This window comes from Anabrus simplex, chromosome 2 (genome assembly GCF_040414725.1).
Source record: "Anabrus simplex isolate iqAnaSimp1 chromosome 2, ASM4041472v1, whole genome shotgun sequence".
Lineage (NCBI taxonomy): Eukaryota > Metazoa > Arthropoda > Insecta > Orthoptera > Tettigoniidae > Anabrus > Anabrus simplex.
The window spans coordinates 175,609,050-175,629,864 of record NC_090266.1 but is presented as its reverse complement, the minus strand read 5'-3'; the positions used below and the strand labels follow the sequence as shown (position 1 = coordinate 175,629,864).

Sequence of the window (20,815 nt, the reverse complement as noted above, 5' to 3'; positions counted from 1 at the left end):
TTACAATTACAAAACAACAACAATAATGAAAATGATATAAAAGTAATAATTGTTCAATAATAATAATAATAGTAATAACAATAACAAAAATGGGAGCTCTTATGAAATTTTATTTATATATTTTTCTGTGACGATAGTGCCTTAGAAGGCGATGTTAGCGAAGATGCTCAGAGTGAAGATGATATTGAAGGTATGTAATTATAATTTTATCCACAAATGGAAATATTACTGCATCCCATTGTGAATTTGAATCAATATCTTGCATTTCATTATGATTGGAACTCGTTTTATAGTCTACTGCCTGTTCCTATGTGTTTCATATTTGCGTGAATACGTAAGAATATCAACATATTAGTAAAGATTTTTTTTCCCCCCTAGATATAAGGAATTACGATTACATAAAATATCGAAAATATCACTTTCTTCAAGCACTTATTTGCCACGAGATGCCATATTTTAGAACACATTGAGTGCCATCTACTAATGCACACTCGTTGATAATATAGTGAATTCTCTGTCTTAGAATTAATACTGCCATCTGTTGAAAAACTCTCATAACTAATATATGAAGAGATATGATGTAGCCGCCAGAACGCATGCATAGCTCGTTCTCGATATTTAGTGAATTGTCAAACCTTACTACAGGCTATGCTCGCAGTGCTGCAAGAACGTAATTTTGGCCAGTGCGAGTTATGCTTGCAGTTAGACCGGAAAGAGTTAATACTTATATGTGGCTAATTATTTGCTAGCTTCATATATAATCATCAGATCCATCAACATAGATTGTATAAAACCCCTACATTCACAACATAGATTGTATGAAACCCCTACATTCCATCTTGTCTTCAGCCCTAAGGCTGGTTGGATTCTCAACAGCTCTGCCATCAGCTGTCATAGATGGTCTAGGCATCACTGAAGAGGCGTACTAGGGAAATGAGGAATGAGGTAGTTTCCCGTTGCTTTCCTCATTCCTGAAGTAAGCTATTCCATAATCATATTGAGTTGAGAACTAAAATATTAATATATGAAAATCACATTTACTGTATGTCTAGTATTATAGTTCTGTATACCTGCATTATTACTGTTGGTTAAGCTAAGTTTTTCTTAATAAACACCTTCTCTAGGTGGACTGTATATATCATGAGATTGTATCCCCCAAGGATTTTACTTTTGAACCTTGTTCCCGATCTCTACCTGTCTTTTCCAATTTTTAATGTAAGTCATAGTTAAATTTCTCCAATAATTAATTACTCTTTTCAGTTAGGTTGGATGTACCTAATTTAAAATTTAATATGTATTCCCCATTTCAGCTTGCCAGCTGACTTTCCTAATTTATTCAGTACTTTGAAATTCTCTCTTAAATTTGACATTAGTGTTTTATGTGTGTTTCTATTCCATGTTTATTTGGGCTTCCAGTACTAGGAGGGTGGAGTATAGATTTTTGGTGGAACAAGAAGTTTATTTATTTATTTATTTATTTATTTATTTATTTATTTATTTATTTATTTATTTATTAATTACAAGATACAGTTACACTGAGCAAATTTCACTTGCACTGTCAACAGACTAATTAACAAATGTAAACTTTCATGATAACATATAACAAGCATAAGATAACGTAATGTTACCTATATCATCATTGATTAAGATCAGGTACACAACCTACTAATAACGACTGTCCGAATCGAAAATCATGAGAATGTCCATGTTCATAGCCAAGTCGTTGTGGGTCAAAATGGCAGAATAACCTCTTCGCAATCAACTTAACCTTAGGAGACTGTTTACTTTCCTTCCGAATATACTTTTACTTGATGCTTGTCACCTATTAATACTGTTAAAGAGAGTTGGGAGGTGGATTAGGAAAGATCGTTGAAGTATTGAGTGCTAAGTGTGGGGAATGTGGAGAAAGTCTTTGGTTCTGGTGGAGCGGGGAGGAACACGGAGAGAGAAGAGTGAGACAAGATGTTCCGAGTGGTAATACCCATTTAAGGTCCCATGGAGGAAACCCAGGTCAGCTACCTGTTGCCTAATGTGCAGCGGTGACACATTTACTGCCCTTAATACCTGCTGCATAGACAGATTTCTGAGGTTGGGCTTTCAGTTCCTAAAAATTGCAGCAAAGACTGCTTTGTCTAACTGGTTAATATTGGAGGGGAAGGCTGTTGTCCAAATTGGAGAGCAGTAGTTCAAGAGAGGTTGAATGATCGTGAGGAAGAAGTGACGAAGAACAGTGGGACCAGAAATTTCTGTGAAGCGGTAGAGAATGCCTTGTAATTTCATAGCCTTGGTTGTATATGTTTCAATGTGGTTCTTAAATTGTAATTTTGTATTGAATATTACATCTAAGTCACGTTGTTGCATAACTGCAGTGATGGGTTTGTCGAGTAGGTAATATGATATGTAGGATGCTAAATAGTTTATTATGTTACCTATTCAATACATTAGAAATTTTAAACATTTAGGAATTTATTATTGTTTTCATATGAGACATGTTTCGCCCTTCTTTGAGGGCATCATAAGTCATAGTACTACCTCAAGGCATAAATGAGGTACCTGATTTGTAATTAAATTGTAATCCCAATGGCTGATATTTTGTTATCTGTATCATCATTGAATATTGTTTTTCTCTTGACTTTTCCACTGCAATATGTCAATTTTATATCTTAGTGTTTACAATTTAATTACAAATCAGGTACCTGATTTATGCCTTGAGGTAGTACTATGACTGATGATGCCTTCAAAGAAGGGCGAAACATGTCTCGTATGGAAATAATAATAAATTCCTAAATGTTTAAAATTTCTAATGTATTGAATAGGTGACATAATAAACTATTTAGCATCCTACATATAGTATCTTCAATGCAGATCAATAATGATATATATCATAGGTAATATGATGTCGGTAGAGGAGATTTACGTCGTGTTATGGTCATGTGGCTGCATTTTTTTGGATTGGGGATAAGTTTCTAAGTATGGCACCAGTTCGAGAGAGCGTTGAGTGAGGACTGTAGCAGAGCTGCATCTGCTGGATTCCTGATCTCCCTAAATATCTTGCAGTTGTCAGAAAAAAGTAGGGTATTTGCTGTTTCATTGAGGTCGGATGGCAGATCATCCATAAACAAGGAAGACAGCAAGGGGCCAAGAGTACTGCCTTGTGGGACACTGGAGGTGAATGGTAACCATGAGGATGAAGTGCCTGACATTACCGTTCTCTGCCAACGGTTATGTAGGAAACCAGCAAGAAGGGTCAGAAGACTGCCATGTATATTATGTTGTTTAGAGAGTTTATGGAGGAGCAGAGTATAATAATAATTATTAATGTCATCATGGTCCACCTTTTCAATACTATAATATGCAATATTTTTGAATTACATTACTAAACTAGGGACTAGTTTTGGCCTTGGCTGGCCATCTTCAGCCTTAATGTAATACATCTAATAACTAAAGAAATGTACAAACACACAATTGACTTAAAACAAATGTACTAAAATGCAATTGACATTAAAATCTGGGATGAAATATGAGTAAAATTTGAAAAATAAATAAATTAGGCTCTAAATTCTTAGCATCTGGAGTATGCTCATCATCCAGACTCTTTCTTGCATTAATATTCATAGAATTGTTAGTTCCATCACTGCTAATCATTACAATTTCAATTGCAAAACAGGAACTGGTAAATGTTGGTCTACAGAATTGAAAGCTATTGAAATGTCTACGTAGCAGATATCCAGCTGTGATTTTGGTGCACTGGCATGTGATGCAAAGCTATGCAGAGTGGCCAGAGCCACCTGGTAGAAAACCATGCTGATTGGTTGAGATATAGGGCAAGGTGAATGCAAGAAGGCGCTGGTGTATAATTTTTTCAAAGATAAACAAATTGGTCGGTAAGATGAAACATTAAATTTGTTGCCTGATTTGAGAAGTGGAACAATATTTGCCTGCTTCCAGGTAATAGGAAAATTGCCTGCAGCAAATCATCTGTTAAATAATTTAGAGAGAGGAATGCAAAGGGTGCTGGCAGTATTTTTTAGGAAAAGAGGACCTATAGTGTCTGGACCGGTAGCTTTGTTGGTACGAAGAGTTTGAAGAAGGTTATGAACTTCACTTGGTGTGGTAGTTATGCTTGATAGGGTTCTGTTTGAAACTGTACCTACGGGAGGGAGCAGTTCCTTTTGTAAGGGTAGGGAGAAGTTGGAGAAGAAATACCTATTGAACAGTTCATTGTGATTGGCGCTGTCTGCTGTTGCATCGTTGTGGTTCACGCTGACAGGAATCCGCTCTGTCCTTCTCTGTGTGTTGATGAGACTCCAGTAGCGCTTGGGATTCCTGCGGACGTATTCAGTGACAGTGTCTACGTGTGCTTTGTAGTCTCTTCTGACCATAAACCTCGCGTGGTGGCAGATTTTAACGAACGTATTGTGAGTGTGTGGGTTAGGGAAGTCTTTCCACAAGCGCCAAGCTCTCTTTCTTATTAAATAGTATAAGTCTGGTCTCTTGTGATATCCAGTGTTGATATTTGCTGGTAGTAGTCCGTTGTGCAGGAACGAAGTCTTTAATTGCAGCTTGCAGCCAGTCGTACAGCAGGTCAAGAGCCGATTTAATATCAGCTATTTCGAGAAGGCTCCAGGGAAGGCATTCCAGGGCATGTCAGTCAGCACGGTGCCAGATGTAGGTAGGGTGGGAGAACGTCATGCTGTGAGGCTTTGAGGAAGTGTGGGGTAGGAGGAATGTAACATCGAGTGACTGGTGGTCACAGAGGAAAAGGTTTCTGCCTGGGGTTATTGTTTTAAGTTCTAATGAGGAGAGCACGAGGTCCAGGGTGTTCGGTCCATGGGTTGGGTACATATTAAACTGTTTCAGTCCGAGGCCATTAATAAAACTCTCTATAAAATATGTGTCACAGTTGTTAGCTGACAGTCTGGTAGTTGGAGGAGACTACTTTATAGACAAGTTTTTAAGGTTTTAAAGTAAATTGTGAGATCGTTCTTAGCTATTTTTACCTATGCTTATTGTAAACAGCTGATGATGAATGCAAAGCATTCGAAACATGTTCTGAATTTAATTTTAATGTCTGTTTAAATAGCCTAAGGCTAAATAAAAGAGAAAGTATCAATTAGGTGGAATTTTTTGTTTTCATTAATTATTTGGAGACAAGTTGAAGTCGCCCATTAAAATTACTTCACCGTGAGGGAGAGCTGCAGTGATTGAATCCAGGCACTGTTGAAGGTCACAGAATGAGCTGCTTGGTGGTCTATAGTAACATCCCACAAGTACAGGGAGTCGAGGAAAGAGTAGCTCCACCCACACTAACTCACAGTTCTGTTCGAGATCTGTCCTTCGTTTACACGGTAACACACTGTTCACTGCTAGCATCACTCCGCCTAGAGTAGCGCGATCATGACAAAATATGCTGTAATTAGCGCTGAGTGGTAGTTCGCTGTCACTAGCCCATGAAAACCACGTTTCAGTAAGTCCGATCATGTCAACTTCTCTTAAGTTTGGCAGGGATAGTTCACAATCAGACAGCTTATTATTTAGGCTTTGGACATTCTGACAGTAGATGTTTAGATTTGTTTTCATTTCACAAGTGGTGGGATCGGGGTTTAAATGGATATCTCCCGCCAGTAGCAGGAGGCAAAGCAAGCCCCTAATCATTGAGCAACCAGGCCTAGATCCATTCAGCTCAGAGTGAGTAGGGAGGCATTCAGTCAGAGAGAACGCCAGAATCTAGTAGTTTCTCTCTGCTAGTAACCATGTAAAAGGAGAACTCACTTTTTCACTTGCACACACTGATCTCGAACAGAACTGTACAGAGAACTGTAAAGCGCAACAACTCTGATTATTACCACACAAACAACGTAAACTGCAGCAGCACTAACCTCTAGCTGCCATCTTGAATCTAAGTGATAACAGAGGTGGTTATGTCTTCCAAGATAGACCTTAGAAAACTTGTATCAGGAAATCATTATTCATAAATTTTAGAATAATAGATATTACTTGAGAATTTTAGTTGATGATCTATGCTTTATGGAAATTGTAAAGATGTTTTTATGTTCCACCATTCGGAAGAATTTAAAATATTTTTTTTTTTTTTTTTTTTTTTTTGAGGAATCGAACCAATTTCACTAACAGTGAATGAATTACCTTGTTAGTGCTTTCAGCTGCCCCCCTGTATGGCTGTCATCAGCTACGGGCTTCCAAGATAGAAAGACTTGACCTTTTGTATCTGTTACCAACATTGCTGGTAGACAGTAGTAAAGAAGCAGCAATCCAGAAAGGAGTGAGACATGGCTGCAACTTGTTCCCTCTCCTGTTCATTGTTTATATAGATCAGATGGTAAAGGTAAAACAAAGAGGAATTTGGAAAGGGAATCGCAATCCAAGGAGAGGAAATCAAAACTCTGAGATTTGCCGATGATATTGTTATTTTATCAGAGTTTGCAGAAGATCTTGAGAAATTACTGAATGGTATGAACATAGTCTTGGAGAAGGAGTACAAGATGGAAATAAATAAATCCAAAACAAAAGTAATTTGGTGCAGTCAAACAAAGTCAGGTGATGCTGAAACTATTACATTAGGAAATGAAGTCTTAAAGGAAGTAGATGAATATTGTTATTTGAATAGGAGAGTAACTAAGTAAGAAGTATGGAGGACAAAACAATACACACTAGCACAAGCAAGGAAGGCCTTTCTTTAAGAAAAGGAACTTGCTCACGTCGAAAGTTGATACAGGAATTGGATATTTGATTTTGGAGACTTTTTGTCTGGCATTATATGGAAATGAAATGTGGACAATCAATCAGTCAATACTGATCTGCATTTAGGGCAGTCACCCAGGTGGCAGATTCCCTATCTGTTGTTTTCCTAGCCTTTTCCTAAATGATTTCAAAGAAATTGGAAATTTATTGAACGTCTCCCTTGGTAAGTTATTCCAACCCCTAATTCCCCTTCTTATACTGAATATTTCCCCCAGTTTGTCCTCTTGAATTCCAACTTTATCTTCACATCGTGATCTTTCCTACTTTTATAAACGCCACTCAAACTTATTCGTCTACTAATGTCATTCCACGCCATCTTTCCGCTGACAGCTCGGAACATACCACTTATAACTATTTCAGATTCCCTATGGGAATCAACATCTATACATACCACTTAGTCGAGCAGCTCGTCTTCTTTCTCTCAATTCTTCCCAACCCAAACTTTGCAACATTTTTGTAACGCTACTCTTATGTCGGAAATCACCCAGAACAAATCGAGCTGCTTTTCTTTGGATTTTTTCCAGTTCTTGAATCAGGTAATCCTGGTGAGGGTCCCATACACTGGAACCATACTCTAGCTGGGGTCTTACCAGAGACTTGTATGCCCTCTCCTTTACATCCTTACTACAACCCCTAAACAACCTCATAACCATGTGCAGAGATCTGTACCCTTTATTTACAATCCCATTTATGTGATTACCCCAATTAAGATCTTTCCTTATATTAACACCTAGATACTTACAATGATCCCCAAAAGGAACTTTCACCCCATCAATGCAGTAATTAAAACTGAGAGGACTTTCCCTATTTGTGAAACTCACAACCTGACTTTTGACCCCGTTTATCAACATACTATTGCCTGCTGTCCATCTCACAACATTTTCGAGGTCACGCTGCAGTTGCTCACAATCTTGTAACTTATTTATCACTCTATAGTGAATAACATCATCCGCAAAAAGCCTTACCTCTGATTCCACTCCTTTACTCATATCATTTGTATATATAAGAAAACATAAAGGTCCAATAATACTGCCTTGAGGAATTCCCCTCTTAATTATTACAGGGTCAGATAAAGTTTCACCTACTCTAATTCTCTGAGATCTATTTTCTAGAAATATAGCAACCCATTCAGTCACTCTTTTGTCTAGTCCAATTGCACTCATTTTTGCTAGTCTCCCATGATCCACCCTATCAAATGCTTTAGACAGGTCAATCGCGATACAGTCCATTTGACCTCCAGAATCCAAGATATCTGCTATATCTTGCTGGAATCCTACAAGTTGAGCTTCAGTGGAATAACCTTTCCTAAAACTGAACTGTCTTCTATCGAACCAGTTATTAATTTCACAAACATTTCTAATATAATCAGAAAGAATGCCTTCCCAAAGCTTACATACAATGCACGTCAAACTTACTGGCCTGTAATTTTCAGCTTTATGTCTATCACCCTTTCCTTTATACACAGGACTTACTATAGCAACTCTCCATTCATCTGGTATAGCTCCTCTGACCAAACAATAATCAAATAAGTACTTCAGATGTGGTACTATATCCCAACCCATTGTCTTTAGTATATCCCCAGAAATCTTATCAATTCCAGCTGCTTTTCTAGTTTTCAACTTTTGTATCTTATTGTAAATGTCATTGTTATCATATGTAAATTTTAATACTTCTTTGGCCTTAGTCTCCTCCTCTTTCTCAACATTATCCTTGTAACCAACAATCTTTACATACTGCTGACAGAATACTTCTGCCTTTTGAAGATCCTCACATACACACTCGCCTTGTTCATTAATTATTCCTGGAATGTCCTTCTTGGAACCTGTTTCTGCCTTAAAATACCTATACATACCCTTCCATTTTTCACTAAAATTTGTATGACTGCCAATTATGCTTGCCATCATGTTATCCTTAGCTGCCTTCTTTGCTAGATTCAATTTTCTAGTAAGTTCCTTCAATTTCTCCTTACTTCCACAGCGATTTCTAACTCTATTTCTTTCCAGTCTGCACCTCCTTCTTGGTCTCTTTATTTCTCTATTATAATAAGGTGGGTCTTTACCATTCCTTACCACCCTTAAGTCCGACTCGTTGGCTGAACGGTCAGCATATTGGCCTTCGGTTCAGAGGGTCCCAGGTTCGATTCCCAGCCGGGTCGGTCGGGGATTTTAACCTTAATTGGTTAATTCCTACGGCACGGGGGCTGGGTGTATGTGTTGTCGTCATCATCATTTCATCCTCATCACGACGTGCAGGTCGCCTATGGGCATCAAATAGAAAGACCTGCACCTGGCGAGCCGAACCCGTCCTGGGATATCCCGGCACTAAAAGCCATACGACATTTCATACCACCCTTAAAGGTACAAACTTGTTTTCGCATTCCTCAACAATTTCTGTAAACCCATCCCAGAGTCTGTTTACATTTTTATTTACCGTTTTTCCACCGATCATAGTTACTTTTTAGAAACTGCCTCATGCCTGCTTTATCAGCATTATGGTACTGCCTAATAATCCTAATTTTAAGACCTTCCTTTCTATCACATTTATTTTTAACTACGACAAAAACAGCTTCATGATCACTAATACCATCTATTACTTCAGTTTCCCTATAGAGCTCATCTGGTTTTATCAGCACGACATCCAGGATATTTTTCCCTCTGGTTGGCTCCCTCACTTTCTGAATCAGCTGTCCTTCCCATATTAACTTATTTGTCATTTGTTGGTCATGCTTCCTGTCGTTCGCATTTCCTTCCCAATTGCCATCTGGCAAGTTCAGATCTCCCGCTACAATCACATTTCTTTCCATGTCGTTTCCCACATAGCCGACTATCCTATCAAATAATTCCGAATCCGCATCTGTGCTACCCTTTCCCGGTCTGTACACTCCAAATATATCAAGTTGCCTATTATCTTTAGAAATGAGCCTTACACCTAGAATTTCATGTGTCTCATCTTTAACTTTTTCGTAGCTTACAAATTCTTCTTTCACCAGAATGAATACTCCCCCTTCCACCATACCTATCCTATCTCTACGATACACACTCCAGTGTCGTGAGAAAATTTCTGCATCCATTATATCATTTCTCAGCCATGATTCAACTCTTATTACAATATCTGGTAAATATATATCTATTAAATTAATTCTATTCCTTTCTTTACAATACTTCTACAGTTCAACACTAACAATGTTATGTCATTCCTATTTGATTTCCAGTTCCTTGTTCCCTTATCACCGCTCCCTAGGCCACCCCATTTCCCTGAATGTACCTCCCTATTACCCTTCCAAACAAATTTCCTAACTTATACATACCACTGCGGTTTAAGTGAAGGCCATCTGAGCGCAGATCCCTATTTCCTACCCACCCATTCAGATCTAGAAATTTCACTCCCAGTTTCCCACATACCCACTCCATAGTCTCATGACTAACTCAGAAAGAAAAGACAATGGAAGCTTTTGAAGTGTGATGTTACAGAAGGATGCTGAAGGAGAGATGGGTTGATCGAATAATGAATGATGAGATCCCGAATCAGATTGGTGAGAGGAGAACGATTTGGCAAAATTTAACCATAAGAGGAGATGGAATATAGATACTCAGGACGTGTTAAGCTAGTGTTTGAGGGAAGTGTAGGTGGTAAGAACAGTAGGGGTATACCAAGGCATGAATATGACAAACAGATTAGAGTAGATGTAATAGTTACATGGTAATGATAAAGATAACACAAGAAAGGATGGCATGGAGGGCTGCATAAAACCAGTCTATAGACTGATGAACCAAACAAAAATATATTTATTATAATTCATGCTGAGTGAAGTGACCACCACATCAGGTTCCTGTCATATAATTGTAATTTATTGTTTACTGTCTGACAGTTTTCTTCATATGTCTCAAGTAAATCACACTTGAAATAAATTTACTTGTAATCAGCTGTGTGGTTCTACTTATTGTAAATCATCTGAGCCCTTCATTAATATTTAAAATAGATTACAGTTTAAGAAACATCCATACACTTAATACTTATTGAAAAATAGAAGTTGTTGGTTATTACTAATTGAAAACTAGAAGTTGTCAGCATCACATCACTTCAATCCAAAGGGGCTTCTGAAAAATTTATTTTAGACAGAATTTCTGAAGAATGTTTCATCGTGTGGGTTACTGTGGTAACGTCCTAGTTTGTGAACCATGGGCAACGGCTGAGTGGCCTAGTGGGTGGTCCTTAGTCGGGATACCAGTTGCTATGGAATGGGAGCGGGCATCTCGGACATATTCTGAGTCATGGCCCTCCTTGTGCTCAGGCGGCTAGGACTATACAATCCACCGGTGGTCTATAACCCGTTAGACGAGAGATCCTCACTTGGACTATGTGTAAGTAGGGTAGCAACCTGCTTCATGGATTTATCGAGCTCAGAACAATTTAAGCAAGCCTCGGATCTATGGGAGTAACGGAGTCCCACTCCCATTTGACAGGCGAGGGACTCCTTGGAAACAACTTGGCGAACGAAATGGAATTTGATGGGGAGCTATCAGTATTAATGGGGCTTATGGAAGAAAGAAAGTAGAACTGGTTGAGTCAGCTAAGAGGATGCATCTGGATGTGCTAGGAGTAAGTGATATTTGGGTAAGGGGAGATAATGAGGAAGATATAGCAGATTATAAAATGTACTTGACGGGTGTTAAGAAAGGGAAGGGCAGAGTATGGGGTAGGGCTGTTTATCAAGAATACCGTTACACACAACATAGTTTCTGTTAGGCACGTAAATGAGCAAATGATGTGGGTAGATTTGTCAGTTGGAGGAATTAGGACGATAATTGTCTCGGTGTATTCACCATGTGAGGGTGCAGATGAGGATGAAGTTGACAAGTTTTATGAAGCATTGAGTGACATCGTGGACAGGGTCAACAGCAAGGATAGAATAGTGCTAATGGGCGATTTCAATGCGACAGTTGGAAATAGAACTGAACGATACAAAAGGGTGATTGGTAAATGTGGTGAAGATATGGAAGCTAATGGGAATGGGAAGCGTTTGCTGGACTTCTGTGCTAGTATGGGTGTAGCAGTTATGAATACATTCTTCAAGCATAAAGCTATTTACCGCTACACATGAAAGGCTACGGGTGTCAGATCCATAATAGACTATATCTTAACTGACTTAGAATTCAGAAAATCTGTTAGGAATGTACGAGTTTTCCGCGGATTTTTCGATGATACAGACCACTATCTGATCTGTAGTGAACTAAGAAATTAGGCCTAGGGTAGAGAAAGTTAAATCTGTCTTCAAACGAATAATGGTAGAAAATCTTCAGGACGAGGAAATTAGACCGAAGTACATGGTTATGATTAGTGAGAAGTTTCGAAGAGTAGACAGTAAGAAGGTTCAGGATATAGAAAGAGAATGAGAGGCATACAGGGATGCTGTAGTAGAAACAGCAAGGGAATGCCTAGGAACAACTGTGTGTAAAGATGGGAAAAGGCAAACAACTTGGTGGAATGATGAAGTGAGAGCAGCTTGTAAACATAAAAAGAAGGCTTATCAGAAATGGCTCTAAACAAGGGCTGAGGCAGACAGGGATTTGTACTTAGATGAAAGAAACAGAGCGAAACAAATAGCTGTTGAAACCAAAAAGAAGTCTTGGGAAGATTTTGGTAATAACCAGGAAAGGCTTAGTCAAGCAGCAGGGAAACCTTTCTGGACAGTAATATAGAATCTTAGGAAAGGAGGGAAAAAGGAAAAGAACAGTGTTGTGAGTAATTCAGGTGAACTCCTAATAGATCCCAGGGAATCACTGGAGAGGTGGAGGGAATATTTTGAACATCTTACAAACATAAAAGGAAATCTTCCTAGTGTTGTTGCGAACAGTCAAACTCATGGGGAGGAGGAAAATGATGTTGGTGAAATTACGCATGAGGAAGTGGAAAGGATAGTAAATAAACTCCATTGTCATAAAGCAGTAGGAATGGATGAAATTAGACCTAAAATAGTGAGGTATAGTGGGAAGGCAGGGATGAAATAGCTTCACAGAATAGTAAGATTAGCATGGAGTATTGGTAAGGTACCTTCAGATTGGACAAAAGCAGTAATTGCGTCTATCTATAAGCAAGGGAACAGGAAGGATAGCAACAACTATTGAGGTATCCTATTGATTAGTATACCAGGCAAAGCATTCACTGGCATGTTGGAAGGGAGGGTGTGATCAGTGGTTGAGAGGAAGTTGGATGAAAACCAGTGTGGTTTCAGACCACAGGATCAGATTTTTAGTATGCGCCAGGTAACTGAAAAATGCTATGAGAGGAATAGGCAGTTGTGTTTATTTTTCGTAGATCTACAGAAAGTATATGACAGGGTACCGAGGGAAAAGATGTTCGCCATACCGGGGGACCATGGAATTAAAGGAAGATTATTAAAGTTAGTCAAAGGCATTTATGTTGACAATTGGGCTTCAGTGAGAATTGATGGTAAAATGAGTTCTTGCTTCAGGGTACTTACAGGGTTTAGACAAGGCTGTAATCTTTCACCTTTGCTGTTTGTAGTTTACATGGATCATCTGCTGAAAGGTATAAAATGGCAGGGAGGGATTCAGTTAGGTGGAAATGTAGTAAGCAGTCTGGCCTATGCTGATGACTTGGTCTTAATGGCAAATTGTGCCAAAAGCCTGCAGTCTAATATCTTGGAACTTGAAAATAGTTGCAATGAGTATGGTATGAAAATTAGCCTTTCGAAGACTAAATTGATGTCAGTAGTTAAGAAATTCAAGAGAATTGAACGTCGGATTGGTGATACAAAGCTAGAACAGGTCGATAATGTCAAGTATTTAGGTTGTGTTCTCCCAGGATGGTAATATAGTAAGTGAGATTGAATCAAGGTGTAGTAGTGCTAATGCAGTGAGCTCGCAGTTGCGATCAACAGTATTCTGTAAGAAGGAAGTCAGCTCCCAGACGAAACTATCTTTACATCGGTCTGTTTTCAGACCAACTTTGCTTTATGGGTGTGAAAGCTGGGTGGACTCAGGATATCTTGTTCATAAGTTAGAAGTAACAGACATGAAAGTAGCGAGAATGATTGCTGGTAAAAGCAGGTGGGAACAATGGCAGGAGGGCACTTGGAATGAGGAGATAAAGGCTAATTTAGGAATGAACTCGATGGATGAAGCTGTAAGCATAATCAATCAATCAATCAGTACTGATCTGCATTTAGGGCAGTCGCCCAGGTGGCAGATTCCCTATTTGTTGTTTTCCTAGCCTTTTCCTAAATGATTTCAAAGAAATTGGAAATTTATTGAACATCCCTCTCGGTAAGTTATTCCAATCCCTAACTCCCCTTCCTATAAATGAATATTTGCCCCAGTTTGTCCTCTTGAATTCCAACTTTATCTTCATATTGTGATCTTTCCTACTTTTATAAACGCCATTCAAACTTATTCGTCTACTAATGTCATTCCACGCCATCTCTCCGCTGACAGCCCGGAACATACCACTTAGTCGAGCAGCTCTTCTTCTTTCTCTCAATTCTTCCCAACCCAAACATTGCAACATTTTTGTAACGCTACTCTTTTGTCGGAAATCGCCCAGAACAAATCGAGCTGCTTTTCTTTGGATTTTTTCCAGTTCTTGAATCAGGTAATCCTGGTGAGGGTCCCATACACTGGAACCATACTCTAGTTGGGGTCTTACCAGAGACTTATATGCCCTCTCCTTTACATCCTTACTACAACCCCTAAACACCCTCATAACCATGTGCAGAGATCTGTACCCTTTATTTACAATCCCATTTATGTGATTACCCCAATGAAGATCTTTCCTTATATTAACACCTAGATACTTACAATGATCCCCAAAAGGAACTTTCACCCCATCAACGCAGTAATTAAAACTGAGAGGACTTTTCCTACTTGTAAAACTCACAACCTGACTTTTAACCCCGTTTATCAACATACCATTGCCTGCTGTCCATCTCACAACATTTTCGAGGTCACGTTGCAGTTGCTCACAATCTTGTAACTTATTTATCACTCTATAGAGAATAACATCATCCGCAAAAAGCCTTACCTCCGATTCCACTCCTTTACTCATATCATTTATATATATAAGAAAACATAAAGGTCCGATAATACTGCCTTGAGGAATTCCCCTCTTAATTATTACAGGGTCAGATAAAGCTTCACCTACTCTAATTCTCTGAGATCTATTTTCTAGAAATATAGCAACCCATTCAGTCACTCTTTTGTCTAGTCCAATTGCACTCATTTTTGCCAGTAGTCTCCCATGATCCACCCTATCAAATGCTTTAGACAGGTCAATCGCGATACAGTCCATTTGACCTCCTGAATCCAAGATATCTGCTATATCTTGCTGGAATCCTACAAGTTGAGCTTCAGTGGAATAACCTTTCCTAAAACCGAATTGCCTTCTATCGAACCAGTTATTAATTTCACAAACATGTCTAATATAATCAGAAAGAATGCCTTCCCAAAGCTTACATACAATGCATGTCAAACTTACTGGCCTGTAATTTTCAGCTTTATGTCTATCACCCTTTCCTTTATACACAGGGGCAACTATAGCAACTCTCCATTCATCTGGTATAGCTCCTCCGACCAAACAATAATCAAATAAGTACTTCAGATATGGTACTATATCCCAACCCATTGTCTTTAGTATATCCCCAGAAATCTGATCAATTCCAGTCGCTTTTCTAGTTTTTAACTTTTGTATCTTATTGTAAATGTCATTGTTATCATATGTAAATTTTATTTCTTCTTTGGCCTTAATCTCCTCCTCTATCTCGACATTATCCTTTACATACTGCTGACTGAATACTTCTGCCTTTTGAAGATCCTCACATACACACTCCCCTTGTTCATTAATTATTCCTGGAATGTCCTTCTTGGAACCTGTTTCTGCCTTAAAATACCTATACATACCCTTCCATTTTTCACTAAAATTCGTATGACTGCCAATTATGCTTGCCATCATATTATCCTTAGCTGCCTTCTTTGCTTGATTCAATTTTCTAGTAAGTTCCTTCAATTTCTCCTTACTTCCACAGCCATTTCTAACTCTATTTCTTTCCAGTCTGCACCTCCTTCTTAGTCTCTTTACTTCTCTATTATAATAAGGTGGGTCTTTACGATTCCTTACCACCCTTAATGGTACAAACCTGTTTTCGCATTCCTCAACAATTTCTTTAAACCCATCCCAGAGTCTGTTTACATTTATATTTACCGTTTTCCACCGATCATAGCTACTTTTTAGAAACTGCCTCATGCCTGCTTTATCAGCCATGTGGTACTGCCTAACAGTCCTACTTTTAAGACCTTCCTTTCTATCACATTTATTTTTAACTACCACAAAAACAGCTTCATGATCACTAATACCATCTATTACTTCAGTTTCCCTATAGAGCTCATCTGGTTTTATCAGCACGACATCCAGGATATTTTTCCCTCTGGTTGGTTCCATCACTTTCTGAATCAGCTGTCCTTCCCATATTAACTTATTTGCCATTTGTTGGTCATGCTTTCTGTCGTTCGCATTTCCTTCCCAATTGACATCTGGCAAATTCAGATCTCCCGCTACAATCACATTTCTTTCCATGTCGTTTCCCACATAGCTGACTATCCTATCAAATAATTCTGAATCCTTGTCAGTGCTACCCTTTCCCGATCTGTACACTCCAAATATATCAAGTTGCCTATCTTTAGAAATGAGCCTTACACCTAGAATTTCATGTGTCTCATCTTTAACTTTTCGTAGCTTACAAATTCTTCTTTCACCAGAATGAACACTCCGCCTCCCACTCTTCCTATCCTATCTCTACGATACACACTCCAGTGCCGTGGGAAAATTTCTGCATCCATTATATCATTTCTCAGCCATGATTCAACACCTATTACAATATCTGGTGAATATATATCAATTAAATTACTTAATTCTATTCCTTTCCTTACAATACTTCTACAGTTCAACACTAACAATTTTATGTCATCCCTACTTGATTTCCAGTTCCCTGTTCCCTTATCACCGCTCCGTAGGCCATCCCGTTTCCCTGAATGTACCTCCCTATTACCCTTCCAAACAAATTTCCTAACTTATACGTACCACTGCGGTTTAAATGAAGGCCATCTGAGCGCAGATCCCTATCTCCTACCCACCCATTTGGATCTAGAAATTTCACTCCCAGTTTCCAACATACCCACTCCATAGTCTCATTTAAATCCCCAATCACCCTCCAGTCAGTATCCCTTCTACACAGTATTCCACTAATAACAATCTCCGCTTTCTTAAACTTCACCCGTGCTGCATTTACCAGATCCCTCACATCTCCAACTATGTTGGTACTTATATCAGCTTGCCTTACGTTGTTGGTACCAACGTGAAACACTACCACCTTCTCCTTCCCCTCCTCCCTCTCTTCTACTTTCCTCAACATCTGCCTCAACCTAATTCCTGGATAACACTCTACCCTGGTACCCTTTCCTCCACACACTTTCCCCACCGGCTTTGGTGGTGGGGTCATGTGAGGCGAATGGAGGAGGATAGTTTACGTAGGAGGATAATGGACTCTCTTAATGGAGGGTAAGAGAATTAGAGGTAGACCAAGACGATGATGGTTAGACTCAGTTTCTAACAATTTAAAGATAAGAGGTATAGAACTAAACTAAGCCACAGCACTAGTTGCAAATAGAGGATTGTGGCGTCGTTTAGTAAATTCAGAGAGGCTTGCAGACTGAACGCTGAAAGGCATGACAGTCTATAATGATAATGTATGTATCATTTTAGAGATTCTTTAGCTAAATATCTCAGTGTTGTACGGTGTGGTACATACCTTTTGAAAAAAAAATTGTCAATATTATAACGCCTGTACAAGATATTCTAAATAGAGTAGGCCTACATGAAAGTCTACTGCTAGAATAAATCTGATGGGAATCTTCTGACATTGCAGGGAAAAGAAAAGGACCAGGATTTCAGTCTTGATGTATCATGGCCAGCAGACATTCATGATCATCATCTGTCTGGGACAGGTAGTTCCTCAGCTGATGAAGAGGTGAGAAAATATCATATTTGTTTTACTTTCTATCTGTGTTGTGTTCTACAATAAGGGGAAACCATCTTTATCTCAGATTGTAAATAATGTAGATATTTATATATTTTCAATGCTTTGTTAAAACACAGTTTTCTTTCATTATCGTAACATAGTAGACAATGCAAGAAGAGTTCCGAACAGTTTCCTCTTTCTTAGCTTCTCTCCCATTTTGCAATTTGCTATTTAAAGCTTCTTTCTGTAATCTCTCTTGTTTGGCTATGAGTCATGCAAGTCTGGATAATTGCTCCTAAAATGAAGTTAAGAATTTCCTCCTCTTGTACTTTTTTTTTTTTTTTTTGTGGATGTTTGGACATGCTTATTGCCTGCCAAAAGGTGCTAGGAATTATTTGGTTCACTCCACCGTGGAGCAAAGTGCATTAAGGTGCTCATTGCTGGTTCATACTGGAATGCGAAATTATGGAGAATTTCTAAGCTGGAATCATACCTTCTTTCAAGAACATAGAGGAGGCATACGTATATTCTCTCTTTCTATCCTACCCTTTTATGAAAGTCTAAAAGCATTTGAAGTTATTCCTCAGTCTTCTTTCCTGACCACTCTCTTTTCCTAAAATATTTCCCAGCTATATTAAGTAAACTTGTGTCCTGTGCATGTACCATTTTAACCATATACGGGCCCTCCTGCCATTTTCTACCTCCATAGTGTAATAGGTAGCGCTATCAGCTGCCGCCCTTGGGGACCTATATTGCCAGAAATTTATGATATGCAGGAGGGCTGGTATGTGGTCAGAATGTTACATGCACCTCACCTCCATTGGGGGTGTACGTAGAAAGAGCTGTACCACATCAGGATGAGAACACAAATTTACATTTTTATATTTTCTAATCAGTATTCATCTAGCCGTGTCCAGTAAAAATAATATTAGTGGTGTAATTAATTCATATTGACTATTATATTTCTGGTATATTTTGTTATTTTTCTTGACACATCAAGATCATCATCATCATCATCATCATCATCTCATGTGAACCGACGCCCCTTGAGTGCTTTCTTCAGTGACCCGAAGACATGGTAGTTGCTATGGCACCCATTCACACACATTTCTCTATCTCGAACATTGATGGCTGGGCTGACTGGCTCAGACGGTTGAGGCGCTGGCCTTCTGACCCCAACTTGGCAGGTTCAATCACGGCTCAGTCCGGTGGTATTTGAAGGTGCTGAAATACGTCAGACTTGTGTTGGTACATTTACTGGCACATAACAGAACTCCTGCAGGAAAAAAAATTCTGGCACCTCGGTGTCTCTGTAAACCTTAAAAGTAGTTAATGGGACGTAGAGCATATAACATTTAGGGGAAATTCAAACATTGATGGAGAAATATGTGAACAGTTTCCTTGCTCAGAGCCAATGATCCCTCAATTTTGTAGGTGATGATTCGGCGATTCTCTCTTGCAGGACTGTCCACTGCAACAGTTTATTCCATAGTGATGATTGCGTGTACCTGATCTAGTCTTAACACATCCTCCATGCTCACATGTTGAGATGAACGTGTCCTCGGACACTCCCGGCACTAAAAGCCATACACCATTTCATTTACATGTTGAGATAAAATTTGCTACACGATCTGAAGAATGTGTTTAATTACAAGACACTCATTCCTGTGCATATCCTTCACATAACCCTAAATGTCTGCTCAACTGATACTTTCTGCTATCTGAATTTCATACTGAATAACAGCACACCGGCCACGTTTGGATGAATCCATGGCACAATCATACCTAGTGACTTTGCTTCTGCACATACAAACAGCTCACTAACAATTTCTTACTATACCAGATTGCTTTCTGACACACATGACAATGTACCGGCGCATACGCAGTGATCTGTTTCTTCAGGCAATGGCATTCCCAGAAAAGTGTCAGTTTCATGTGGGTAATCCTTATATGTACTTTTAGTATACCAGGCAAAGGTTTTACAAAATGTACAATGATTGGTGTATATGAAGCCAGATGAGAACTATTGTCAATAAATTAACATTTGTCAGCTAAGCTCAATTCTGTCCGGGGCTCCTGAAAGTGAACTACATCTTCCTCCCTGTAAAGGCGCCGTAATGTGCAAAACACCATGGGTCTGTATTACATGTGCGAATTTCATTACCTGGGAGTAGTGCCATAATGTGTGGAATACAGCAAGTCTACGCTACTTTTGATTACTACCGCACCATGACAAAAACCATGGTTCTACTTTCCTAGCGATAAGTACCATTATGAGGGGCCGATGACTTGGATTTTGGACCCCTTTAGACTGCAAGCATCATTGATTCAGTATTGTGCTTTAGAAGCAGTCCCTTGGTCAGTAATACTATTGTTTTACGTCAGTTTCTGTGAATGTTAGGCACTGCGGGTCAGATCAACTGATTGTTTTAAATTGATATCTATCCATTCATTCTTCGTCCTCACGTTTAGAATTCTGGTCAGTGGAGGATTTTGTACTTTTAATTTGTCATTATATTTCGTACCATTAGGGGCTGATGACCTAGATGTTAGGCCCCTTTAAACAACAAGTATCATCATCATCACCTCCATGTAAAGCAGACAAGAACTCACTGCCGGTGCAGCAAGCAATCCAAGTTTGTACAAGGAGACGGTGGCCTGAAGACACAGCATTTTAGATCTTTGAGGAAATGTTGGTTTCCGTTTTTACATTTGCATGATGTAACTTGGTATTAGCAATTGAGCAGTAGATAAATGGATGAAAGTACCAAGCAAGTACCAAGAAAATGTTATTTCTCAAGTTAGGCAAGGTTGTAACATTTCATCTTGACTGTTTAATTCGATACATAGATCATGTATAATAGGAATGTAAATTATGACACAGATCATGTACTGAAAGGCAAGAATTGGAATGTGGGAATCACTTGTATGAAAGTTTAATGTAATGTAAATCATATAACCTTTCAAGTGGTACATTTCTTTTGAGTAGCTACTAACACAGTGACACATTTTCCATAAGGTACTGGG

General features: G+C 38.8%; 1 protein-coding gene across 1 annotated transcript in view; it reads left to right on the top strand.

Moving 5' to 3' along the window:
* LOC136863977 (cytokine receptor) overlaps positions 1–20,815 on the top strand; it is a 648,368-nt gene that overhangs the window by 545,795 nt on the left and 81,758 nt on the right. Inside the window, exon 22 of the mRNA XM_067140447.2 lies at positions 17,696–17,797. Coding sequence (XP_066996548.1) covers positions 17,696–17,797 — 102 coding nt within the window. The remainder of the gene's footprint in view (positions 1–17,695; positions 17,798–20,815) is intronic.